Source organism: Perissodus microlepis, chromosome 23 (assembly GCF_051167445.1).
Source record: "Perissodus microlepis isolate ML-2025 ecotype Zambia chromosome 23, ASM5116744v1, whole genome shotgun sequence".
Lineage (NCBI taxonomy): Eukaryota > Metazoa > Chordata > Actinopteri > Cichliformes > Cichlidae > Perissodus > Perissodus microlepis.
The window spans coordinates 13,318,744-13,340,132 of record NC_140482.1 but is presented as its reverse complement, the minus strand read 5'-3'; the positions used below and the strand labels follow the sequence as shown (position 1 = coordinate 13,340,132).

Below are 21,389 nucleotides of genomic sequence, written 5' to 3'. Positions count from 1 at the left end.
ATCATTAACTCACAAAACCAAAAGACCCAGGGACCGTGGTATATGTTGCTGTATAACCTGTCAGCTGTAAATACCTCACATGTGATGGAGAAATAACAACATTAACGCATCTACGAAGTCTAGATAAAAAACAACGATCACGAGAAGTTCAAATCCGCTTGAACGTGTGTTTTTATTTTTGTTCCTTCTTCTTCTATGGAACTGAAAAGAAAGGACGAAATAATGTAATAAAGAAGCAAACAAAAAAGGCAAAATGAAACAACCACAAGGTGGAGTCTTTCTGCAAGCCTGGCATGCTGTAGGTTAGAGGATCGGAAAGTTTTCAAAATCTTCACATGCATCTATACATGGTGCTTTTGCGTCCCTGTAGATATGCTGGTGCCTCACAATTTCTTCTAACGTGTTCTCTTTTTGTGTTTTTAAATGTGTTTAAAGTTATTTCCTTCCGCTGAAGTGGGAAGATTCTACACCCCTATTCAGCCCCAAATTGAACAGCTGCTCCCTTCCCCCATTTCTTACTGCGTGATGCGTCAAACTCACGCCGGCTAACACCGGAAATGATGTGTTTACTTCGCCAAAGTACAGGTTCGTAGTAATTCTTGAAAAGCTTTGGTATCAAAGCTCGAAATAGACTTTTCAGAGTGACAGATGTGTTTCTACTCGGATCAGTGAACTAGCGTTTCCGCAGTAAAATAAGACATGAACCTGAATTGAATATCGCTATAAATTAAAAATGTAATTCATAAAAATAAAAGAAAATGACGGCTCAGTCAGAAAAAAAAGCTGAGGTTAAACATATAGCATATGGCTAATGTTTGGGAACATTGTACTACTGCGTTTCTGTAAAATGAAATAAAAAGATTTAAATTTAGCTTAAACTTTGCTGCATTGGCATTTTATTTTAAAAGCAAACGAGGAAGTGTCGTATTTATTACGTCTGTCTTGACTGTTGTCTTTTCGGAGCAGGCATTTAGGAATGTGGAGACCAGCAGCTACGTCACCCTCAAATCGCCTGGGATCTCGTCGAAAATAAACTTTTTTAAAGGCCACGAATTAAAATAACAATCTTCCAGGTAAGTTATTTTTCATGTGGTTGTCCAATGTCAAACTTAAGATTAAATATTCACAGTTGTTAGTGATGTGTAATAAGGTTTAATATTGACTTAAGAAAAATGTCCGTTACCCAGACAGGCAGGCATGAAGAGATTTCAGAGTTCTTTTTTTTTTAGCTAGCGGCTTGACTTTTCGGAAAAGCTATTGTGGTCTCTCTTTTTTTCTAAACCGTAACTTGAAGTGTTAAGAAGGACAAGCTCAAGCATGTCTGCTGTTGTTTGACTTGAGATCAAGCAGGGGGATAAAACAAAAGCCTGCCCGAACTTGAAATGACTGTTTAGAGACGTGATGCCGACAGATTAACGGTATTTGCTGTTAGCATGGAAAACGTTTTCCTGATCCTCCCTCGTGCTCCTCCGCAGGTACGTTAGCTCGCCTTTTATTCTGTTTCACACCGTTTAGATGGAGGTGAGTGAGGAGACTTTGTTGTACAGAATAAGCTGATATGCAGGTTACAGCGCACTGTGAACTGTGTGGACACGTTTTGTTGGTCGCCGTTTTGATAACGTTTCTCTCCAGGGACGCTCGCCGCTGTCTCCAAGGTAACGGGGCGGACGCCTAATCTTGCTTGTCGCTTTGTGCTGCTTTAGCAACGGGGGCGGAACCGGAGAGGAGTATCGGCTCTTTGATCTGTTTCTTCGAGTAAAGGCAAAACCAGTCGAAGATGGTAAGGGTGATTGGCTGTGTGAGGACAGCAGCAGCAACATAGGTAGAAGGAGGCTGAGCGGGAAGTGGTGGAATCTGTGCTCTGCTGTTACCTCGCTGAAGCAGATGCTTCTTCATGTCTGTCTTTCTTTCTCTCTCCTAGTGATTGTATTTGATGCTAATGTGAAGCCATCCCTTTCTCTTCTCTTTTTTTCAGCCATTTCACGAGGGGGTCTACTACCCATACACCAGTGACACCCAGGGGACCCACTCGTCAGCCGGGATCCCCTCTCTTCTGAATTCTCCTCTCAGCCAGAACATTGTAAACGGCCACACAGCATCATCTGCACCAGGCATGACTCCGTCCAGCACCACCTCCACCTTTCTCCCTTTCAAGTTCCGCTCACGCAGAGAAAGCGTGGACTGGCGGCGGATCAATGCAGTGGATGTAGACTTAGTAGTGAGCCAGCTGGATGTGGATGCCCTTCAGGAGCACATCAGCATGGTGACCTTCTGCAGCTTGGAGGGGGAGCGATGCCAGCGGTGCCAGACCCCCGTGGACCCAGCTCTGCTGAAGCTCTTGCGCCTTGCTCAGCTCACGGTGGAGTGGCTCCTCCACTGCCAGGACTTTCTCTCCCTCAATCTGCGTGCGGCGGAGGAGAGACTGTCGGCCATCGCCAGGGAGCGTGAGCAGCTGCTGGTTCAGCAGAAGAAGCAGGAGGAGAAGGTGAAGGCGCTGACTGCAGAGCTCAAGCAGCGTAAGAAGGTTATTCGCACCCAGCAGTCGCTGCTCGCCCCACGAATCATCAGCAGCCACAAGGTACCGTTGACAGGCTAAACGCTTTCTCTTTGAGGGCTATTGGAGCTGTTTGAATTTAATATATGTGTGGCAGCAGACATCCACCCCCACCCTCTTTTTTCCTCTCCGAAGGCCCAAGTCTGTCATTGTTCCTGAAACCTATTCACATCTTTGGCTTTGTGCATTTCACAACAGGGTTTCAAGGGAAAAAAGGAAAGCTTTTAGCATGGCCCAAGGAAATTTGCAGCTCTGAAAGCAGTTGTTATGTCCTAACCACAGTCAAGTTCTAATAATCTTTGTTTTCATGCAGGAAAAATCAGATTTAAAGCTGCTGAGCAGATGGTGTCATTTAGTGGCAATTAGTGTATTTTTTTTTATCTTAAAAGGAAAGCAAACCCATCTGCCATCTCATCGCATGTCTGTGAATGCTGTCCCTGTAGGTTATTTATCACACAAATAAAAAAAATCTTCCTGTCCCCTTCAGGTGAACAACTAGCTCTGACCTGGCTAGGCTGTTCCCAAGGCAACAGATATAGTGTGTCATGAGAGCATGTGGTTGCTAGGTGTGCGCTAGAAGCTCAGCTAACAGAGCTGGTTCAATTATTGATAGCGAGGCCATGTGCGTGTGTCCTTTGAGGACCTTTGCTACTTTGGTGCCATATTTCTACAACATGAACCCACACTGCTGTTTTTGAAGACTAATTTAATTTGACTCCTAATTTCCAGAGTTACTCCTAACCAGTAATTTGAATGAGCCCCTCCAAGTCACATGACTGCATTTGAGTTTTTGCTAACATATGTTTTGACAACATATCTGTAGCAATATTTAGTCCCAGGAACAATCAGAGGCAGTGTTAAATGTAGCGTGTGTGTGTGTGTGAGAGCTGGTGTGTGGCGATGTCTGCCGCAGGGAAACATGATCATCACTCATGCTATGTGTCTGTTTGGAAACATGAGCCTAAACTCAGGATGCTGCCATTTGGAGCATGTTTATGTTGCTGGGCTCTGTCTGAAACAAACACATGCTGCATTCATGAACACACAGACAGGTGGTTTGCTCCACTACATTTGTGAAATCTTAGGAATTAGTATCATTTTGTAAGATCGGTTATCACAGATTCCTCAGTTACAATTTATGCAAAATGAATCACCTCACATAAAGATGGATATTTTTAAATATTAAGGGTACTGATAATACTCTTACTGATACAGTTCTTTAACTGCTACCTTATTTGTTACTTTTGTAACTTCTTTAAGGAGAAAAAAAAAACAAAGTGTCCGCTAGTGTCTGCTTGGGTCCCATTGGACATTCCACCTGTCTGTTTTTTTTGTTTATTTTTTGACTGAGCAGATTAGTCCGCGGATAATTGACATTACAATACACCAACTATATATGCACCTTGACTACAAAGCTGTCAGGTCTCCAGCTGTTGGTGCCTGTAAGCGTGTGTTATGCAGTCTTAATACACTGCAGCATAAAAGAGAGCACTGTCCACCACAGTGTGGTAAAATAATAGTAGCATTGGTGTGTTTATGATGAGATATTAAAGATTTTTATTATAAATTTTGAGTTATTACGTAGTGATTTATTTCTGCAGCCAATTTAATTAATGCATTTTTGTGTTCTTTCTTGCTTTTAGTGCCTGCATTGTGAGAAATCGTTCCTCAATGCCTCCTTTCTGCAGAATCACATGCAGCGGAGGCACCCTGATGAGTACGAGAGCAGTAAGTGAAGTTAGGATTGATCTGAAGAACGACATGGAGAAAAATTATGAAGCATGTTGATAACATGCTTACATGCAGTTACAGTGGCCTGCAAAAGTATTCGGCCCCCTTGGACTTTTCCACATTTTGTCACATCATACATGATTCCAAACATTTTTTACAAATAAATAACTGCAAAGTGGGGTGTGCATAATTATTCAGCCCCCTGAGTCAATACTTTGTAGAACCACCTTTTGCTGCAATTACAGCTGCCAGTCTTTTAGGGTATGTCTCTACCAGCTTTGCACATCTAGAGACTGAAATCCTTGCCCATTCTTCTTTGCAAAACAGCTCCAGCTCAGTCAGATTAGATGGACAGCGTTTGTGAACAGCAGTTTTCAGATCTTGCCACAGATTCTCGATTGGATTTAGATCTGGACTTTGACTGGGCCATTCTAACACATGGATATGTTTTGTTTTAAACCATTCCATTGTTGCCCTGGCTTTATGTTTAGGGTCGTTGTTCTGCTGGAAGGTGAACCTCCGCCCCAGTCTCAAGTCCTTTGCAGACTCCAAGAGGTTTTCTTCCAAGATTGCCCTGTATTTGGCTCCATCCATCTTCCCATCAACTCTGACCAGCTTCCCTGTCCCTGCTGAAGAGAAGCACCCCCAGAGCATGATGCTGCCACCACCATATTTGACAGTGGGGATGGTGTGTTCAGAGTGATGTGCAGTGTTAGTTTTCTGCCACACATAGCGTTTTGCATTTTGGCCAAAAAGTTCCATTTTGGTCTCATCTGACCAGAGCACCTTCTTCCACATATTTGCTGTGTCCCCCACATGGCTTGTGGCAAACTGCAAACGGGACTTCTTATGGTTTTCTGTTAACAATGGCTTTCTTCTTGCCACTCTTCCATAAAGGCCAACTTCGTGCAGAGCACGACTAATAGTTGTCCTATGGACAGATTCCCCCACCTGAGCTGTAGATCTCTGCAGCTCGTCCAGAGTCACCATGGGCCTCTTGGCTGCATTTCTGATCAGCACTCTTGTTCGGCCTGTGAGTTTAGGTGGACAGCCTTGTCTTGGTAGGTTTACAGTTGTGCCATACTCCTTCCATTTCTGACTGATCGCTTGAACAGTGCTCCGTGGGATGTTCAAGGCTTGGGAAATCTTTTTGTAGCCTAAGCCTGCTTTAAATTTCTCAATAACTTCATCCCTGACCTGTCTGGTGTGTTCTTTGGACTTCATGGTGTTGTTGCTCCCAATATTCTCTTAGACAACCTCTGAGGCCGTCACAGAGCAGCTGTATTTGTACTGACATTAGATTACACACAGGTGCACTCTATTTAGTCATTGGCACTCATCAGGCAATGTCTATGGACAACTGACTGCGCTCAGACCAGCGGGGGCTGAATAATTACGCACAACCCACTTTGCAGTTATTTATTTGTAAAAAATGTTTGGAATCATGTATGATTTTTGTTCCACTTCTCACGTGTACACCACTTTGTATTGGTCTTTCACGTGGAATTCCAATAACATTGATTCATGTTTGTGGAAGTAATGTGACAAAATGTGGAAAAGTTCAAGGGGGCCGAATACTTTTGCAAGCCACTGTATGTCACTGTCACTTGTCTTTTCAGAGCTGAACTCCCACAGTGAGCAGAAATCTGAGATTAATAGTCTCAAATTGGAGATCAGCAGTCTGAAGGAACAGATTGTTCAGCAACAGCAGGTGTTAGAAGCCAAAATAGCTCAGGTAGGATCACAAAGCAACATCTGAACTTTAATCAGAAAACATTAATCAAATAAAACTGAAAGCTGTGATTTGTAAATTATCTTTGGCCTGGGTTACAATAAAACAATAAAAATAATACAATATTTACTATTTGGAAAACTCTTAATAAAAAGAAGAAAAAGGTGCTTTTTACAGGTGTAAGATGTGCAATGTTGTTATGCCAAAAGGGTTCTCAGCTTTGTGAGATACTCATGGAAAAAAGTGTCTTGAAGCCTTTACATGATGTTTTAAGATCTCAGTGTACTTTTTAGCATCAATGGTGCCTTGGCTAAAGTGAAGGTAACCCTTTTCTGGGGCACTGACACAATCTTACAGCATGATAGAGCTTGACTTCAATTCAATTCATTTTTATTTATATAGCGCCAAATCACAACAACAGTCGACTCAAGGTGCTTTAGATTGTACACTATATCCTATAATAATAGATAATAGACTTTTGGATTAGCTTGTAGCACTGTGGCCCTCCTGTGGTCCAGAAAAGCACATGACATCCTTTTTCTTCCTAATCAACAACAACAACTGAAATGATGACACTACTGATCCCAATACCCCTGTTACACTGTATTACTGCATTGCCAGAAAATAAATTCAAGTCAGAATCACTTCAGAAATAGCTCTTTTTTTTAAACGGCAATTTTCCATACTGTCTATATTCCTAGCTTATCCACTGATCTCACTTTGTAACACTGTCATCACAAAATGCTGCTATTTTATTGTAAGATATGGATCACAGTGCGAAAGCTGTTTTTGAGAGCTTTGTGGTCACTAATGAAGCTCATGTTAACGGTTGTGATTCTAGGAAAAAGAACAACAATCGATGCACAAAGACCTGTTGAGAGAATTGGACCGTTTTAAGGCTGAGGAGATGGCGCGCATGGACAGAAAGATAGAAGACAGCAGGGACGGCATGCGCAGAGAGATGGAATTTCTTTACAACCGAAATATTCAGGCTCTCAATGTATGAAATCAGTATTTTTTGGTATACCACTGATTTGATCTTCAGGGTGTCTTTTAATCATTCCTATAATCTTTCTTATCTGTTTCCATTCATAGGAAGTAAATCAGAATCAGACAGCCAAGCATGAAAGGTCAGTCAGCCCTGTGCACTCACAGCCAGAGAGAGATGTGGACATGTACAAAGAGACGCAGATCCAAGCCATCCAAAAGATGGAACACCAGCTGAAGAAACAGGTCAGTCTTGAGATTGTTGCAAAACCCAAAGCGATTTTATTTTTAATGCCACTTAAATTGCTAAAAATGACTCTTATAGGATAAGAAGTGGGAATCCAGACTGCAAGAAATGAAGGTTCAACACGAGTCTGAAAAGAATCAGGTATGCTTTAATGTTCATCCTGATTAAAGCATATGCAGTATTAAACAAGCTTCTTTTGAAATGAACCAGCCGGAAAATTCATCCTCTTCCCGTTGTCTTTCAGCTGCTGAATGAGCTGAGCAAAATGCAGTCTTCTTTATCGGAGTACCAGGAGCAAAGCCAGAGGCAGCAGCAGGAGATGAGGAAGAGGCTGCAGGAAAAGGAGCAAACCATCAAGGCTCAGAGGGAGCAGGTTAGCTCACACAATCACAGTGGCACAGTAATCGCCTCACTGCACAATTATATTGAGAGAGGAAGTAAGGCGAGGGTCCGGTGCTTGTTAAGGATATCCTGTATTTGCTACATGGGCTTGTATCGACATGAGATGGTGTACATTTGGCTGGAAGCTACTTGTGCTTTTCCTGGAGTAGTTCAGTTTTTAGATTATAAACCAGGAAAACCTTGAAGATACTGGATCATGTGAGTGTAAGTGACATTTGTTTTCTCCCCCAGATAAAGACCATTTCCTCAAATCCACCTACAAAAGTAGCTGAAGTACCAGGTATGGATTCCTTTTAATAATACCACAGTCACAGCTGTAGGTGGCATTCTCCTGTAGCTTGTGTGTGCTTGCATTAGCAATGTGCAACCACTCCACTGCCTTTCTACATCACATCTGTTTTTGCTGGAACAGCCACCTGTGTTTGAAGCATAGAATTGTCTATTCAGTAATAGATGCCTGTATTTAGAGTGGTGCTAGGGTTCTAAGCTGTGCGCGTACGTAATCGCGCACGGCTGGCACGGTCTCGGTGCACAGAAAATCTGCATTGCGCACAAAAAACAAAACAAAAATCTGACCTGAATTTAAATTAAAATAAATACGTTAACAATTCATTCTGTTTTGCAGTGTGAGTCAGTCAGTGACTGGCTGCTCCAGCCAATAATGCGATTCACATTCGTATATACGCAGCTAATCAACGTTGTTGACAGGCTATGACAGCGTCCTTATGTGCCGACACCGGTGTTTTAGCTAGCAAAGCAGCGTGGATGATGTGGAGTGAAGCCACGTTAATGACAATGTGTACAACCACTGGAGATGTGAGCAGGACAGACGGAACAATTGATGGAAAAAGTGTGGACTTTATACCAGTTTTTAAATTGTGTTGATAGGCCACGTAAAACCAGAGTTATGATAAAAATATATGCAATGTTTGGTTTTTTTTCCTGAATACTATCGTTGTTTATATTTACTGCAGGAAGAAATGGTAAAAACTGTTTTATAAGGAAAGCACTCTCCGCCTGTGAGCAAAAGCAAAACCAAAAAAAAAACCCCACCCTTTCCTATTGGTGGAAAAATGTACCATGTCAACCAATCAAAAAATGATATGGCAACATGGAAGTTTTAGGAGTGACGGCGGTGTTTTGAGATGTGAGATGTGACAAAATGTGGGAAAGTTCAAGGGGACCGAATACTTTTGCAAGCCACTGTATACTGTAATTTGCAGACAAACAGTTACAGGACTCTCTCCCAGAACACAGACTCATAATACAAGTCAGAGCTTTATAAAAAAAAAAAAAAAGAAAGAAAGAAAGTTGTGTTTTCAAAATTGGAATTCAAGTTATTTTTACTTCCAATAGTGTTAACATACTACACAGGTCATGAACAAGATTTTTTTTTAATTTTCATTGTAAGTGGACTAAAGCACTTAATTAAAAGTAGTCTAACATAAATGTAAATGCTGTAATTTGATTATTTTAATAAACCATGTAACTTGAATGGATTCGATGCTGGTGTGACCACAGTGCACACGTCTGCTGTTGCTCACAGTGGTCCAAGGGACCGCTCAGGGAGCTTGTGTGTTTTCTCAGATACATGAAAAATTAGGGAACATTGGTGCTAGGCCTTTATATAGGTTTACAGTAAATCACCTTTTGGTCAGCAGTATGTAGATTATAAATCATTTTACTGGCATCACAAAAAAAATAAGTAAATAAACCAGCAATAAATTAAACTACACGTCCAAAATAATAAATAATCAACTCTTATGCTGTGTTAGAAAAAACAGACAAAGGGCTATAAGGAGTCATTGTGTCCTAATATGCCAACTGTGCTGCTCTTACAGAAATGATGACACTTTTCTGTGGTTTGTTTGCATTCATTTTCTGTCAGACAATTTCAATTTGGACTTATTCTTCCAGACATTGTGGCACAAGTTAATCTGTCTGTGGTAAAAACGCATCAGACTTGAGTAACACTCGATCATCACTTCATCTTGTCAGTTGTACAGAGGACCTGTTCAGCACAGAACCACCATGAGCAGAAATGAAGCGGTCTAATTTTTAAAATCAAACTTTCATATATATTACTCTGAAACACCAAAAGCTAAAGTAGTTATTTATGCATCTCATCTGCATGATGGTATCTGGAAAAGTTTGTATCGCATATGAAATTACATTGATATAGTGGAAGCAGTGGTATAACTCTGACTATAACTATAGTCTATATATAGTTTATACTGTAATGCTATAACAAGGAAATAACATTTCTGATCTTAATGCCACACTTTTCATCTTTGTTTCTGTTTTTCAGTCACTGTCAGTCCTCCGGCTTTGGAGCCTAAACAAAGAAGAGTTGTAGTCGGTAAGTTAATAGAAGCGGGCCATCAGAAGCAACATTTGTCACTCCCAGTGAGGCTGTGCATGTGCTTTTGTGCACAAAAGATTTAGCGTTTTGTGTTGTTTTTCTACTGCTCATACTCAGTATTCATTTTATCTGACCTTCTGACTTACCTGGACCTCATGCTGTCCAATTAGAGGAGCCAGTCTCTGTTCTTAAGCTGGATCCTATTCAGGAGGTGTCAGAAGAGGAGAAAGGTAAAATACACTAAAGACATTAAAACCAGCAGATCCAGCTGATTGCATGCTGCTGCATGGATAAATCAGTCTCCTCTGAGTGACCGTTTTCCATGAGTGCATTCGGACTGAGATCATCTTATTCTGTACTGACACAAAGGACGTTAAGATGACCTTAGTACACTAAAGCATTTTGGAAAGCCAACTCTTGGCCTGTGTATATTCTGTGATGCTGTCATCATCATGTCCATTCATCATCTTGTTGCCTTGTTGTTGACAAATAAACTTAGAGACATTCTCCTCCTCTGCAGTCACATCTACCCAACTCCACCTGTGGTTTGGAGCTTCCTGTGAAAACTGCCAAATGCATGCTCATTGTATTCTCTTATTTCCCCTTTGCTGTCTGTAATTGGACCATGAATGTCCTGAACAGCTCGACTGACTCACTGAGATGTCCTTTACAGACTCGAGCAGCCAGTCAGACAGAAAGGTGGTGGAGAAGAAGCCTGAGCCGGCTCCAGAGAAGAAGCCAAGGGTGAACACGAGCGCTTTGAAAAGGAACTCCAACATAAAGAGAGAGATACAAGCAGAGCTTGAACAGGCTCTGATCAAGAAGCTGGAGAACTTGGGGGTCAAGCCTGTATGTTGCACATTCCTAATCAGCAATACAAGGAAGAATATGTACCATTATGCTAATCTGTAATGCTAATGTTATTCCCTCTACCTCTTCTAAAAGGATCAGAGTGGTCTAAAGAACAAGGAGCTCACTGCGATTCTGTCCAAGCTGGATTCAAAGCGGGAGAGTGTTGCAAAGTCGATGTCTGGCTACTGGAACCACCGGGAAGAGATAAAGAGCATTGTGGAGCAGAAGCTGGGTGCTCAAAGCACCAGCAATCCTGCTGCATACTCTCAGCCTAGATCCAGACACCCTGTTCAAGGTGCTTTCCAGTTCTTAATCATCCAAAAGCCTCTTAGTGCATGAGATCATCTTCTTAACCAACAAGAAATAATACACTGTGCTTTTGTCAATTATATTGCTGTTTGAGCTGCTGTTAGATTTGCTGCTCCTTTTACAATCAGAATTTTTCATCGCATGTGGGTAAAGTTGAATTTTATTTTATTTCATTTGACAATGACTGCATGTGCTTTCCACAAGGTAGGTGTAATCTGTTATAGCTTGTTTGCTGCCACATAAGCTGATTTAAGTTCTGACACACTGTCAGTGACTGAGCTGCTAATTGTGTTTACTTGACTCGTTTTTCTCTTCATTCAGTGTTGCAGATCCGCCCTCGCTCCAGCAGCCTGCCCTCCAGAGCCAGCCAGGGGGCGTCTGCTTCTGCAATCAGACAGCCTAAGACCCCTCAGCCAGCACCAAGGACCAAGGCCACCGCCCAACTCAAGACCTCTACACCCAACTCCAAGACAGCCTTAAAGAGCTTTGCTATCAAGTATGACAAAAAGTTCATTTATCAGTCTTTGTAAAAGAATAGTTTGTCCATAAATGTCCACTCAGTATTTACATGGTTTAATCATAGCTGTGATAAATGTTCTAAAGTCATCTTTGATGAGCCATTGAAAAAAAACTCACACAGGTTTGAACCATTTAAATATAGCACGCTGTTACTTATATTACTGGTCTGTTCATCATCAGTTCAGTGGAGCAAAGTTAAGGTTTAAAACTTTTGCCATTTACTGAAAAAAATCAAAGTGTTTAAGTATGTCTCAGTGCTTGGTTGTGAACATGGTTATAGGCATAAATGAACCCGTGGTAAAGCAAGGCTGCAGGGAATTTTATATTTTTAATATTTGTTTAGAATACGACTATATGTAGTGAGCTTTGCTGAGTTCTGCTTTTCTTTTCTGTTTGCATTTGCACCTCCAGTAGGAATGTTAACGTGATAAAATAGCAGATGGTTACCATAGCAGCAAGACATCCGCAACAAAAAGGTAGAGGTCGCCATAATCAGAGTTGTGTGTTTGTGTGTGTCCTGGTTTTCATGGTAACAGTGTGCTGTTAAGCCCCAGTGCCTGCAGCCAGGTAATGGGTAGGTTGGACTTTAGTATAGAGTGCTATCCGTTTGCTGTGAGGCTAGTATGCTATGCTAGCACACATGAAGCAGCTGGGCTGGGTCAGTACAGGCTGTGACACACAGGTGCTGAGGTCTTTTGTAACCTTACTTCAGTATTTTTTGTCTCCTTTTCTTCTCTGTGTAGAATCATAATAATAGTTTAGTATCACGACCAACACTTTGGAAAATACAAATGTTCTATTTCAGTTCCATTTGGTTGTTTCTGGAAATTCCCACTTTTTTCTCTTTTTTTTCTTTCTTGATTTTTTTTGTAATAACATTTTTGAAATGATTGGGCACAAAACAGGTGTTGTACTGTCAGGATGTGGCAGGTAAACCTGTATAAGACTCAGTGCTGGATACACATACAAACAGTGAAAGAGTGTAGGATGTTCACTTTTGTCAGATGGGGTGGGGCTTGTATATCACGGCTGATGTGGTCTGATCATCCAACACCCCCAGCAAGGAACACATCTCTGACCGGGGTATTTTTTGTAAGGAAAGTGCTTCCAAGTGCAGTGTGACACATCAACAATTTTGTAATCATTTTCCAGGAAATTGCAAAGTCTGAAATACCATTAAGAACACTGTATCATTGTCAGCCTCATGCTGACTTGTCATAGACTGCTTAAGTTGTATCATTTTGAACATCAACTAGGAACTACGGCTTTTTTCAGGGGTCTCAAACTTGCGGCCCATATTTTGACATGAATAAATATAAAGCAGTTTGGCCCTTGAAGTACACTTTTATTTTGTTAAATACAAACAAAATGGTAGCTGAAGTGCTGCCACGTGTCCGGCCAGAAAGAGAGGAGTAGTGTGTTTATTTGGTAGTTCAGTGAAAGGCTTCAGTTAGTTAAGAGTGAGAGAAATAAATTGCGATCACGTTTGCAGTTTTGACCTGTTATACAATGTTTGAAACAAAACACTACATTTTTGGAAATATTTGTGGGTGTTTTTTTGTTTGATGTTTGGGGGGGGCAGGGGGGGGTGTTGTACTACTTGAACACTAAAGTGGCCCTCCAATGAAGTGACAGTGCCAGCATTGGCCCACAGCTCATTTAAGTTTGAGACCCCTGGCTTTATTATCATTGAAGTTCTTAAAAAGTTAACACTTTGACTTCTCGGTTATTTGAAACAGAAACTAAATGCAACACTGTTCTGATCACTGTCAACTTAGTTATGTGCAGCAAAAAAACTGTTATTTGTGTCATTCTTAAGGACTCCTCCCTTCAGTTCAGAGGAGGAATCGGAGGATGATGTCACAGAAGAGGATGAGGAACAGCCCCTAAAACACCAGCAGGGGAAATCACCACAACCCAGATTTAACCAAGCAACCCAAATCCAAACTAGAGCTGACAAAGCCAGTCCTGTCCAGGACAGGCAGGCTATTGTCAGGCAGTCGCCTATCTCCAGCATCCAGTACTCCAAACTCTTAGTGGGTGGTGTAACCAAGACTGCGGTCACAAAACTAAAGAGCGATGAAGAGGAAGATGATTGGTCAGAAGTCAGTGAGCAGCAGGAGACTGACCTCCAGAATTACAAAGACCAGAACGGCAATGTGGAGAAGAAAAACCACGGGAAAGGTTAGTTAGGTTTGATGTTTTGAAGGATCTGTGTAAAATGACATTATACAACATACATGTTCACCCTTAGGCCCCCTCCTCCATTTAGAGATGCTCTTTCCATTTTCATGTTGCAATGCTGTGGTTATAGCCGTTCCTCAACTCCCTGTGAATGGTACTATCTGGATTTTGATCAGTGGTTGTTGATTAAAGACCATTCACAGAATGTGGTTTATGCTATTATAGTTTGCCTGTTATGTAAGATTCCAAGGTATTGTTCCAATGCCTTAAAGTGTAAATTGTGTGTTATGTCTTTTTTACAGAAAACAAAATCAGTGACCTGGCGAGAAAAATGGAGAAGCAGTTTGCTGAGAGAGCAGTCAAGAAACCACCAGGTGGCGTTAGCATCTTACCAGAGAGGGCGGATGAGGTTCAGGAACTCAGTGTAAGATGATGTGATCTCAGTGGATTGCTTTGATTTGATACTGCATAAATAAAAATGTAAGCTGTCATCGCAAAATTAAAAATGATCCATAATGCTGAAACCATAATGTACTTGCTGGCAGTACACAGATCTAGAGGAGAGCAGCGAGTGGATGGTCTCCTCCTTAGAGGACCGACGGGATGTGTCAAAACCAGCCCAGGATTCAGGACCAATGAGGAAAAGCCTGGAATCACGAAGCACCAGTGTCTGGGGAACCTCCACAGAGAAGGGTCCTAAATCAGGTCAGTGCCACTTTAATGCAGATGAATGTTTTACTGCCTCTCGTGGTCTTCATAGGAGGACATGTTGACATTTGGAGTATGAAGTTTCTGTCTCATGCTGTCTGTGTGTTGTCGTGTGGCTCTCAGGTCTAACTGAAGCTGGAACAGGAAGCACGCTAAAGAGCAGCCTGTGCTCCCTGAGTGACATCAGTGACTCTGAGGACATCAGCTGATCACACAAAGAAACCTCAGCCACCTCCTCTGACAACTACAATCAATCATAAAAAGCCATATTATAAAAGCTGTAAATAGAGGAAAGCAATATTTCACAAAGGTAGCTAGGATTCAGAGGTTGGCATAGAAAAGGTGGCCATCTAATCAATACCATAGACCTCGAAACTCTCTTCTTGCCTTAGTCTTTTTTACTGTTTATCTTTTAATAGATTGTCTTCTGTTTTTCTTATTTCGTTTTTTACTCATATACAATCCAAACTTTAAATGAGATACTGATTTTGGTACTGTATGTAGAGTGGGTACGATTTTGTATATCCCATTTTATAATGTATGTGACTTTGTAAATAAAATATTTATACAAGCAATCATAGATTTTTCTTATGAAATGATTTCAAGCAAGTAGTTTTTTGCATGCTTCCAAGTTTTGCTTTAATGGAAGTATTCTTAATGTCAATAAACACAATGAAATATGTCCAATGAATGAAATAAAACAATGAGCTGTACAATAGGAAGCCTTAACATGTCACAGGAAACAATTTTTTGAGATGCCTATTCTGTGGATTTTGAACATAAAACTTCATGTGACAACATTTCAGCATTAATTCAACTGCTAAATATACAGAATGTGCAAAATATGAGATATCTGCAAACCAGTTTCAATGCAGTCTTGTCTAAAACAGCCTAATAATTAACTGACATCATTATGTTACAGTCTATATTTTTAATTCAATAAGATAAAAACTAGAATATACTTTAAATGCTTGAAATTGTTAAAAATGGCAGGATTTGTGGAAAATTTTGGGTCAATTTTTGCTGTAATTTTGGGGGTAAACAATATTATTTAGCTATAATAATATTATTTCATTTATTTTATATAGCACCAGTTCACAGTCTTCAAGGCAAGCTATCTGAGCCTGGCGTCAGATGAAAGTTAAAGTAGACCCAATATGCCTTTCCTTATATTCAATCAAAGATTTACTTTCAAGAAATGTGAAAATTAGAGAGAGAACATGCAAAACTGCATTAAAAGACTCCAAGAATTAAACACGTAAGGAGCATAAAACAAACTCAGTAGATTCCCTTGAAACTGATCTTATGAGATAAACTGAGTTCTTGTCAGGGGCGATTCTAGAATCAGAGCTTTGGGGGTGCTGAGCACCCAGAGAGCTGCCCAGCCAGGCAAGATAAACCTGTCTCTGTCAGTCCCTGCATCCTTAAATGTTGTCCCGAGTTCTCTCTGACTGTCACTTTGGTGCATTTAAACCCCTGTTCCTCCCTGTCCTCATTGTCTGTTGTCTTCATCTCCGTTATTAGTCATCATAATTTTACCATCTCTGTGCAAGTCTGCAAATTTCTTTATTAAATCATAAGATTCTTAAATTCATCAAGTCTCTCTGTGCCTGGGTCCTCGTCACAAAACATGACATCACTGTTTTGTACATTTTAACACAATTTAATTCCCACATTTGTGAAAGAAAAACAAAACACTTTTTTGAAAAGTCTGTAACAAAATCATCAAATCTGATAAAGGTTATTTAAATGCTGCAAAAGAAGAATGGATTGGAATAAAAAAATACATATCCTAACCTTAATTACTGGGGGAGAATAATGAATGATGCTCATAGTGAGTAAAAAGTAAACTGAGTGCATTTTTGGACAGAGATTTACTTTTAATGTGTATGTATAATATAATACAGATAAATAAAAAACACTCCCAAAACAGAATAAATTATTACAAATAAATTATTACAAAATGTTAATAAAAAACTATAGAAATGGAGGCAACTTTGCCTGTGGTAGAATGTATACAATGTATGAAAAAATCTTTACTGCAGATACTAATTTTACTAATTTAATAATACTAATTTTATGTTGTAAGATTTATGAGTTTCATGCTTTCATAGTGGTCCTTAGGAGAGCTTGACATTTTTATCAGGTGGTACACACTGTAAAAAGTTTGAGAAACACTGATAAGTGTATGTGTGCTTTTGGAAAACATTTAAAGCTGCTGTACAGAATCTTTGAAACAAGCTTAAAACATTTTTAGAATATAAACAGAGCACTCTGCTTCTCTTTACAGCTCCTCACTCCACCAGGGCTGTTTGGCTCTTTCTGATAGTGTGCAAATGTGATGTACGTACTGCGGCAGTCATACAGACAACTGGACGCTCCAAATGTTGGCCTACCTATTACTGGCTGAGGTTTTAGTAGAGTTGTGGCTGAACCACATAAAAATATATCATTAATTTTAATCTCCCCAATCAATGATAATGTTATGTTGGAATGTTGTTAAAGAGGGTCAAAAATGTTTCAACACAGTTTGTTTTGCAGATTCTGTATAGCAGCTTTAATATAGGGAGGACACAACTTCCAGATTGTGTGAGTAAAATCAGGTTTTTTCTCTTTGTCAGTTTAACAGTTTCTGTTGTGCCTGTCACTGTTCCCTGTCTGTTTTCTTACCTGGTTCTTCCTGACCTTGTACTTTCTCCTCACATTCCCCTCTTTCCTCTCTCCCTCTTTGGACTGACAATCATACACAAATAGATTGTATTCAATTAGATGAAAAATTAAATTAATATAAAAAAATACTATTAAGATCACTAACAAAAAGTCCTCTCTCAGTGTACTTTCAACCATAAGGCAAATAACCAAACCACATGAACATCTAATAAAAGATATAAATATTGAAACACTGATCCAACATTATTTTTGATTGACGGATCATTTGATTTTACACTTTTACCCGAATGTGGCTCCTTTATGAACCTGGCTGTCTCTGTACACACACACACACACATACACCAGGAGTTATAAGGTTAATGGGCATTCAGTCAGTTAGCTAGTTAGTTAGTTAGCTAGTATCCATTTCAAACAGGACAGTGGTAACAACAGCAGGCTACGGAGAATTTAAAGTTTTAGATTTTAAATAGTCTGCATACATTTCAATGTTAGCAACAGGACTGCGAAATGTCGCTGAATTTACTACAGAGCAGGACGGATTGTAGGGTAGCAAACATCGTTGGAAAACACGTTTTCAACACTGCAGGTTACCTGGTGTAATGTTTTTCAGCTAAAAAGAAACATGGTCTGACTCCTACCAACTATATAAAGAGTAACTGAAGGTTAAATGCAGCTAATGTGTCCTGTTTTAAGCCAGGCACTTACACCTAAGCTCAGCTGCGTCTCAGCCACCATCGCTCTGCTAGAGCCAGAGCAGGGGAGAGTTGGAACAAACCATTTGGGGGGGGGGGGGGTTATCTATACTTTTGTTGTTAAAATGTTACGTCTCAAACAAGTACAGTACTGTATGCTTTTTATATTTTTAGTAGTGTGTCACACAAACAGCAAATATTGCCAAAAAAGTAAGAAATCTTTGGGGGTGCTTTGATTCATATTGGGCACCCCCAAAAATGGGCTAAAATCGCCCCTGGTTCTTGTCATACACACTGAAAGTTTACATTTCAGCTTTTTGTAATGATCTTGTTCTTTTTTTCAACAACATTTTGAGGTTATCTGCTGATCTGTAGGATTGCAACATCTACCAAGTATACAGAAAACATTGTCTTTTTATTCGTTTATTTAATCTTGAGCACCATCTTCTGGCATCTCAGCAGAAGTACAGGCTCAGTACTACAGTAAGGACTTTTTAAGAAATATGAGAAATTGATCACTGTATGTGGCACTCGTTCTCAATGAAGAGCATTACCGATTAAATGCACTTTCGTTGATTTCCAATTAAAGTATGTCATTTTTATTTATAAAATGCTTTGTATTTAGCGAGTGATGAATAAAGTGCTTATCATTAAGGACAGAAGAAAAATACAAAAATAAATAAATGAATAATAAGAAATAATTCAAAACGGATTTTAAGAAGTGACTTAAAAATAGACAATGGCAGCAAATTCCACAACTTAGGCGCTGTCACAGCAAAAGCTCTGTCTCTCTGAGCTTACGCTGTGTCCTGGCACATCTAAGAGCAGATGATTGGCTTACCTGAGCGACCAGGAGGGTGAGTGCAAATGGTACAATGTAATGTACAATGTGCGACGTAGGTACAGAATACTTTGTACCTACATTGTTTTCAACAGACTGGAAATAATTTTTTAAAATCTCTTTATTAAAGTAAGATTTTTGTGTATGTTTCATGTGTATCGGGTGATCAATCAATGCAAAAGAAAAACAAGTAACATATTGAAAGGCAAGATATCTGAAGACGTGTAGAGGTGACAAAATAATTGTGTTGTGGATATAGTGATGCTCTTTCTCTCTTTTTTTCATAAGCATGCATTATATGCCTGCTTTAACAACACATACAGTCAAAAAGTAATGTCATGAATGAAAGTGTCAGAAAAAAGTAGAAGCTTTCTCATTTAAGCAAAAACTGGGGATAAAATAAACATTTAAAAAACTACTAAAGCTACTAAAGTTAGCTATTAACTGTCTTGTGGAGAGTTAGTAGCAAAATTGATCCCACCTTTATCATGATCAGCTCAAGCTGGAAGATGCTCTCCTGATTGCAGATTCATACAGCAACAGCCAGAACCTGTAGAGCCGTATGGTCAAATTCACAAACTAGCCCTGCAGCAGATCACTGATGTGCTGTCTGAGCCTCCTGTCTGGAGTGGCGACAGCTGAGGGTTTCCAGCTTTTTCCTCTAAAATTAAAAGCTTTAGTCGGAATGTTGGAACAGCTTGGGAAAGAGGGGAGACTAGAACTGGAGTGTGGGTTGCATGTCACCAGACTGCTGTCCAAACTGCCATTCTTCGAGCGCAGTTTAAGTGGTTCATCAATCCTCTTCAGTCACCAATGCCGACCTTACCAGATTTTGCAGAGTGGCTCGAGTACAAAGTCTGTATTCAAGATCATGATGTGTATTTCCATCATCCTCAACAATGTGTCCATCAAGGGAAGGATGCAAAGCTGATACCAAGCAGAGAGCAGCAACAGCAACTACCACCATGTTATTGGGCTATGGCTCTCCTGCTAAGAAATCAGAGACATTAGAATGGTGTTGGGATGGTCAGTTTTTCTTCTCAATAGCCTCCACCACAGACCCTGGGAAACAGTTCTGGGTCAGTGATTCCAGAGAGAATTCACTGCCACTGAACTCTCCAAACACTCACATCCAGTTGATGCACTGAAGACCTATTGTGACCTGCAAGGTATTCCCCGTCAACCATTGTTGCTGAATGGCTCTGAACCCATCTCCTGACTCTAGTAGAGTCTGTACATCTGGGTCGGCAAGGAGGGCCAGCTGCACTCATGACACGACTCGGTTTGACTCTGCAGGGTCCGGCCAAAGTTCTCCTACATCAGGCCTCCACTCCTCAGTGTCTATTAATGAGCACGCTGACTCCCTGTGCTAAACTTCTCAGTAATGTGGGCAAACCCTGGCAGATGAATGCTCTCCTGTGACAGAATGAAAGGGCTATTCTTAGGTGTTCAACCTATGTGTTCAAAACAGGATACTATGACTGTCAAGATGCTAGAGGAGAAGACTATCTGAATGGTAGTGGATGGCACTGGTACAGCACATGTGCGTCAAAGTCTTGTGTGCAAGCTTCACAAACAACAGATGTGTGCATATATATATATATATATATATATATATATATATATATATACATACATATATATGTGTGTGTGTGTGTGTGTGTGTGTGTGTGTGACTTTGGCGACAGTGGGAAGGAAAAACTCCCTTTTAACAGGAAGAAACCTCCAGCAGAGGTTCAGGGAGGGGCAGGGCCATCTGCTGCGACCGGTTGGAGTGAGAGAAGGAAGACAGGATAAAGACATGCTGTGGAAGAGCGACAGAGATTAATAGCAGGTACAATTCAATGCAGAGAAGTCTATTAACACATAGTGAGTGAGAAAGGTGACTGGAAAGGAAATACTCAATGCATCATGGGAATCCCCCGGCAGCCTACGTCTATTGCAGCATAACTAAGGGAGGATCCAGGGTCACCTGGTCCAGCCCTAACTATATTCTTTACCAAAAAGGAAAGTTTTAAGAAAGTTCCACATAAGAGGGGCCTGAAAACTGAAGGCTCTGCCTCCCATTCTACTTTTAAATACTCTAGAAACAACAAGTAGGCCTGCAGTGTGAGAGTGAAGTGCTCTAATGGGGTGATATGGTACTACAAGGTCATTAAGATAAGATGGGGCCTGATTATTTAAGACCTTGTATGTGAGGAGCAGGATTTTGAATTCAACAGGGAGCCAATGAAGGGAAGCCAAAACAGGAGAAATATGCTCTCTCTTTCTGGTCCCTGCCAGTAGTCTTGCTGCAGCATTTTGGATTAGCTGAAGGCTTTTCAGGGAGTTTTTAGGAATTTCTGATAATAATGAATTACAGTAGTCCAGCCTGGAGGTAATAAATGCATGAACTAGTTTTTCAGTGTCACTCTGAGACAGGATATTTCTAATTTTAGAGAATTTGCACAAGTTGTTGTCTTGGTCAAAAATGACTCCAAGGTTCCTCACAGTATTACTGGAGGCCAAGGTAATGCCATCCAGAGTAAGAATCTGGTTAGATACCATATTTCTAAGATTTTCAGGGCCGAGTAACATAACCTCAGTTTTATCTGAATTA

The 21,389-nt window shown here is 40.4% G+C and overlaps 1 protein-coding gene across 5 annotated transcripts; it reads left to right on the top strand.

Annotated features, from left to right (window-relative positions):
- The first annotated feature begins 942 nt into the window (after positions 1-942).
- On the top strand, positions 943-15,163 carry dzip1 (DAZ interacting zinc finger protein 1). Of its 5 annotated transcripts, none has more exons than XM_084921735.1 (19): positions 945-1,073; positions 1,704-1,780; positions 1,976-2,578; positions 4,198-4,282; positions 5,905-6,020; positions 6,859-7,017; positions 7,113-7,250; positions 7,330-7,392; positions 7,496-7,624; positions 7,885-7,933; positions 9,962-10,012; positions 10,186-10,245; positions 10,689-10,864; positions 10,961-11,162; positions 11,498-11,672; positions 13,515-13,879; positions 14,182-14,303; positions 14,425-14,584; positions 14,711-15,163. In XM_084921735.1, exons 2-19 carry the CDS (start codon positions 1,778-1,780, stop codon positions 14,794-14,796), a joined length of 2,742 nt encoding a protein of 913 aa, XP_084777861.1. In that variant the 5' UTR covers positions 945-1,073; positions 1,704-1,777; the 3' UTR covers positions 14,797-15,163. The 5 variants fall into 5 exon arrangements, with proteins under 5 accessions (XP_084777864.1, XP_084777861.1, XP_084777862.1 ...); XM_084921736.1 differs by having other exon boundaries at positions 947-1,073; positions 1,633-1,780; XM_084921738.1 differs by lacking the exon at positions 1,704-1,780 and having other exon boundaries at positions 943-1,073.
- Positions 15,164-21,389: the final 6,226 nt, after the last annotated feature.

Bases quoted from the DNA above. Each gene is read 5' to 3' on its own strand.
- dzip1 (XM_084921735.1), top strand. The intron at 2,579-4,197 runs GTACCGTTGACA...TCTTGCTTTTAG, and splicing joins GAATCATCAGCAGCCACAAG to TGCCTGCATTGTGAGAAATC. The intron at 11,673-13,514 runs GTATGACAAAAA...GTCATTCTTAAG, and splicing joins TTAAAGAGCTTTGCTATCAA to GACTCCTCCCTTCAGTTCAG.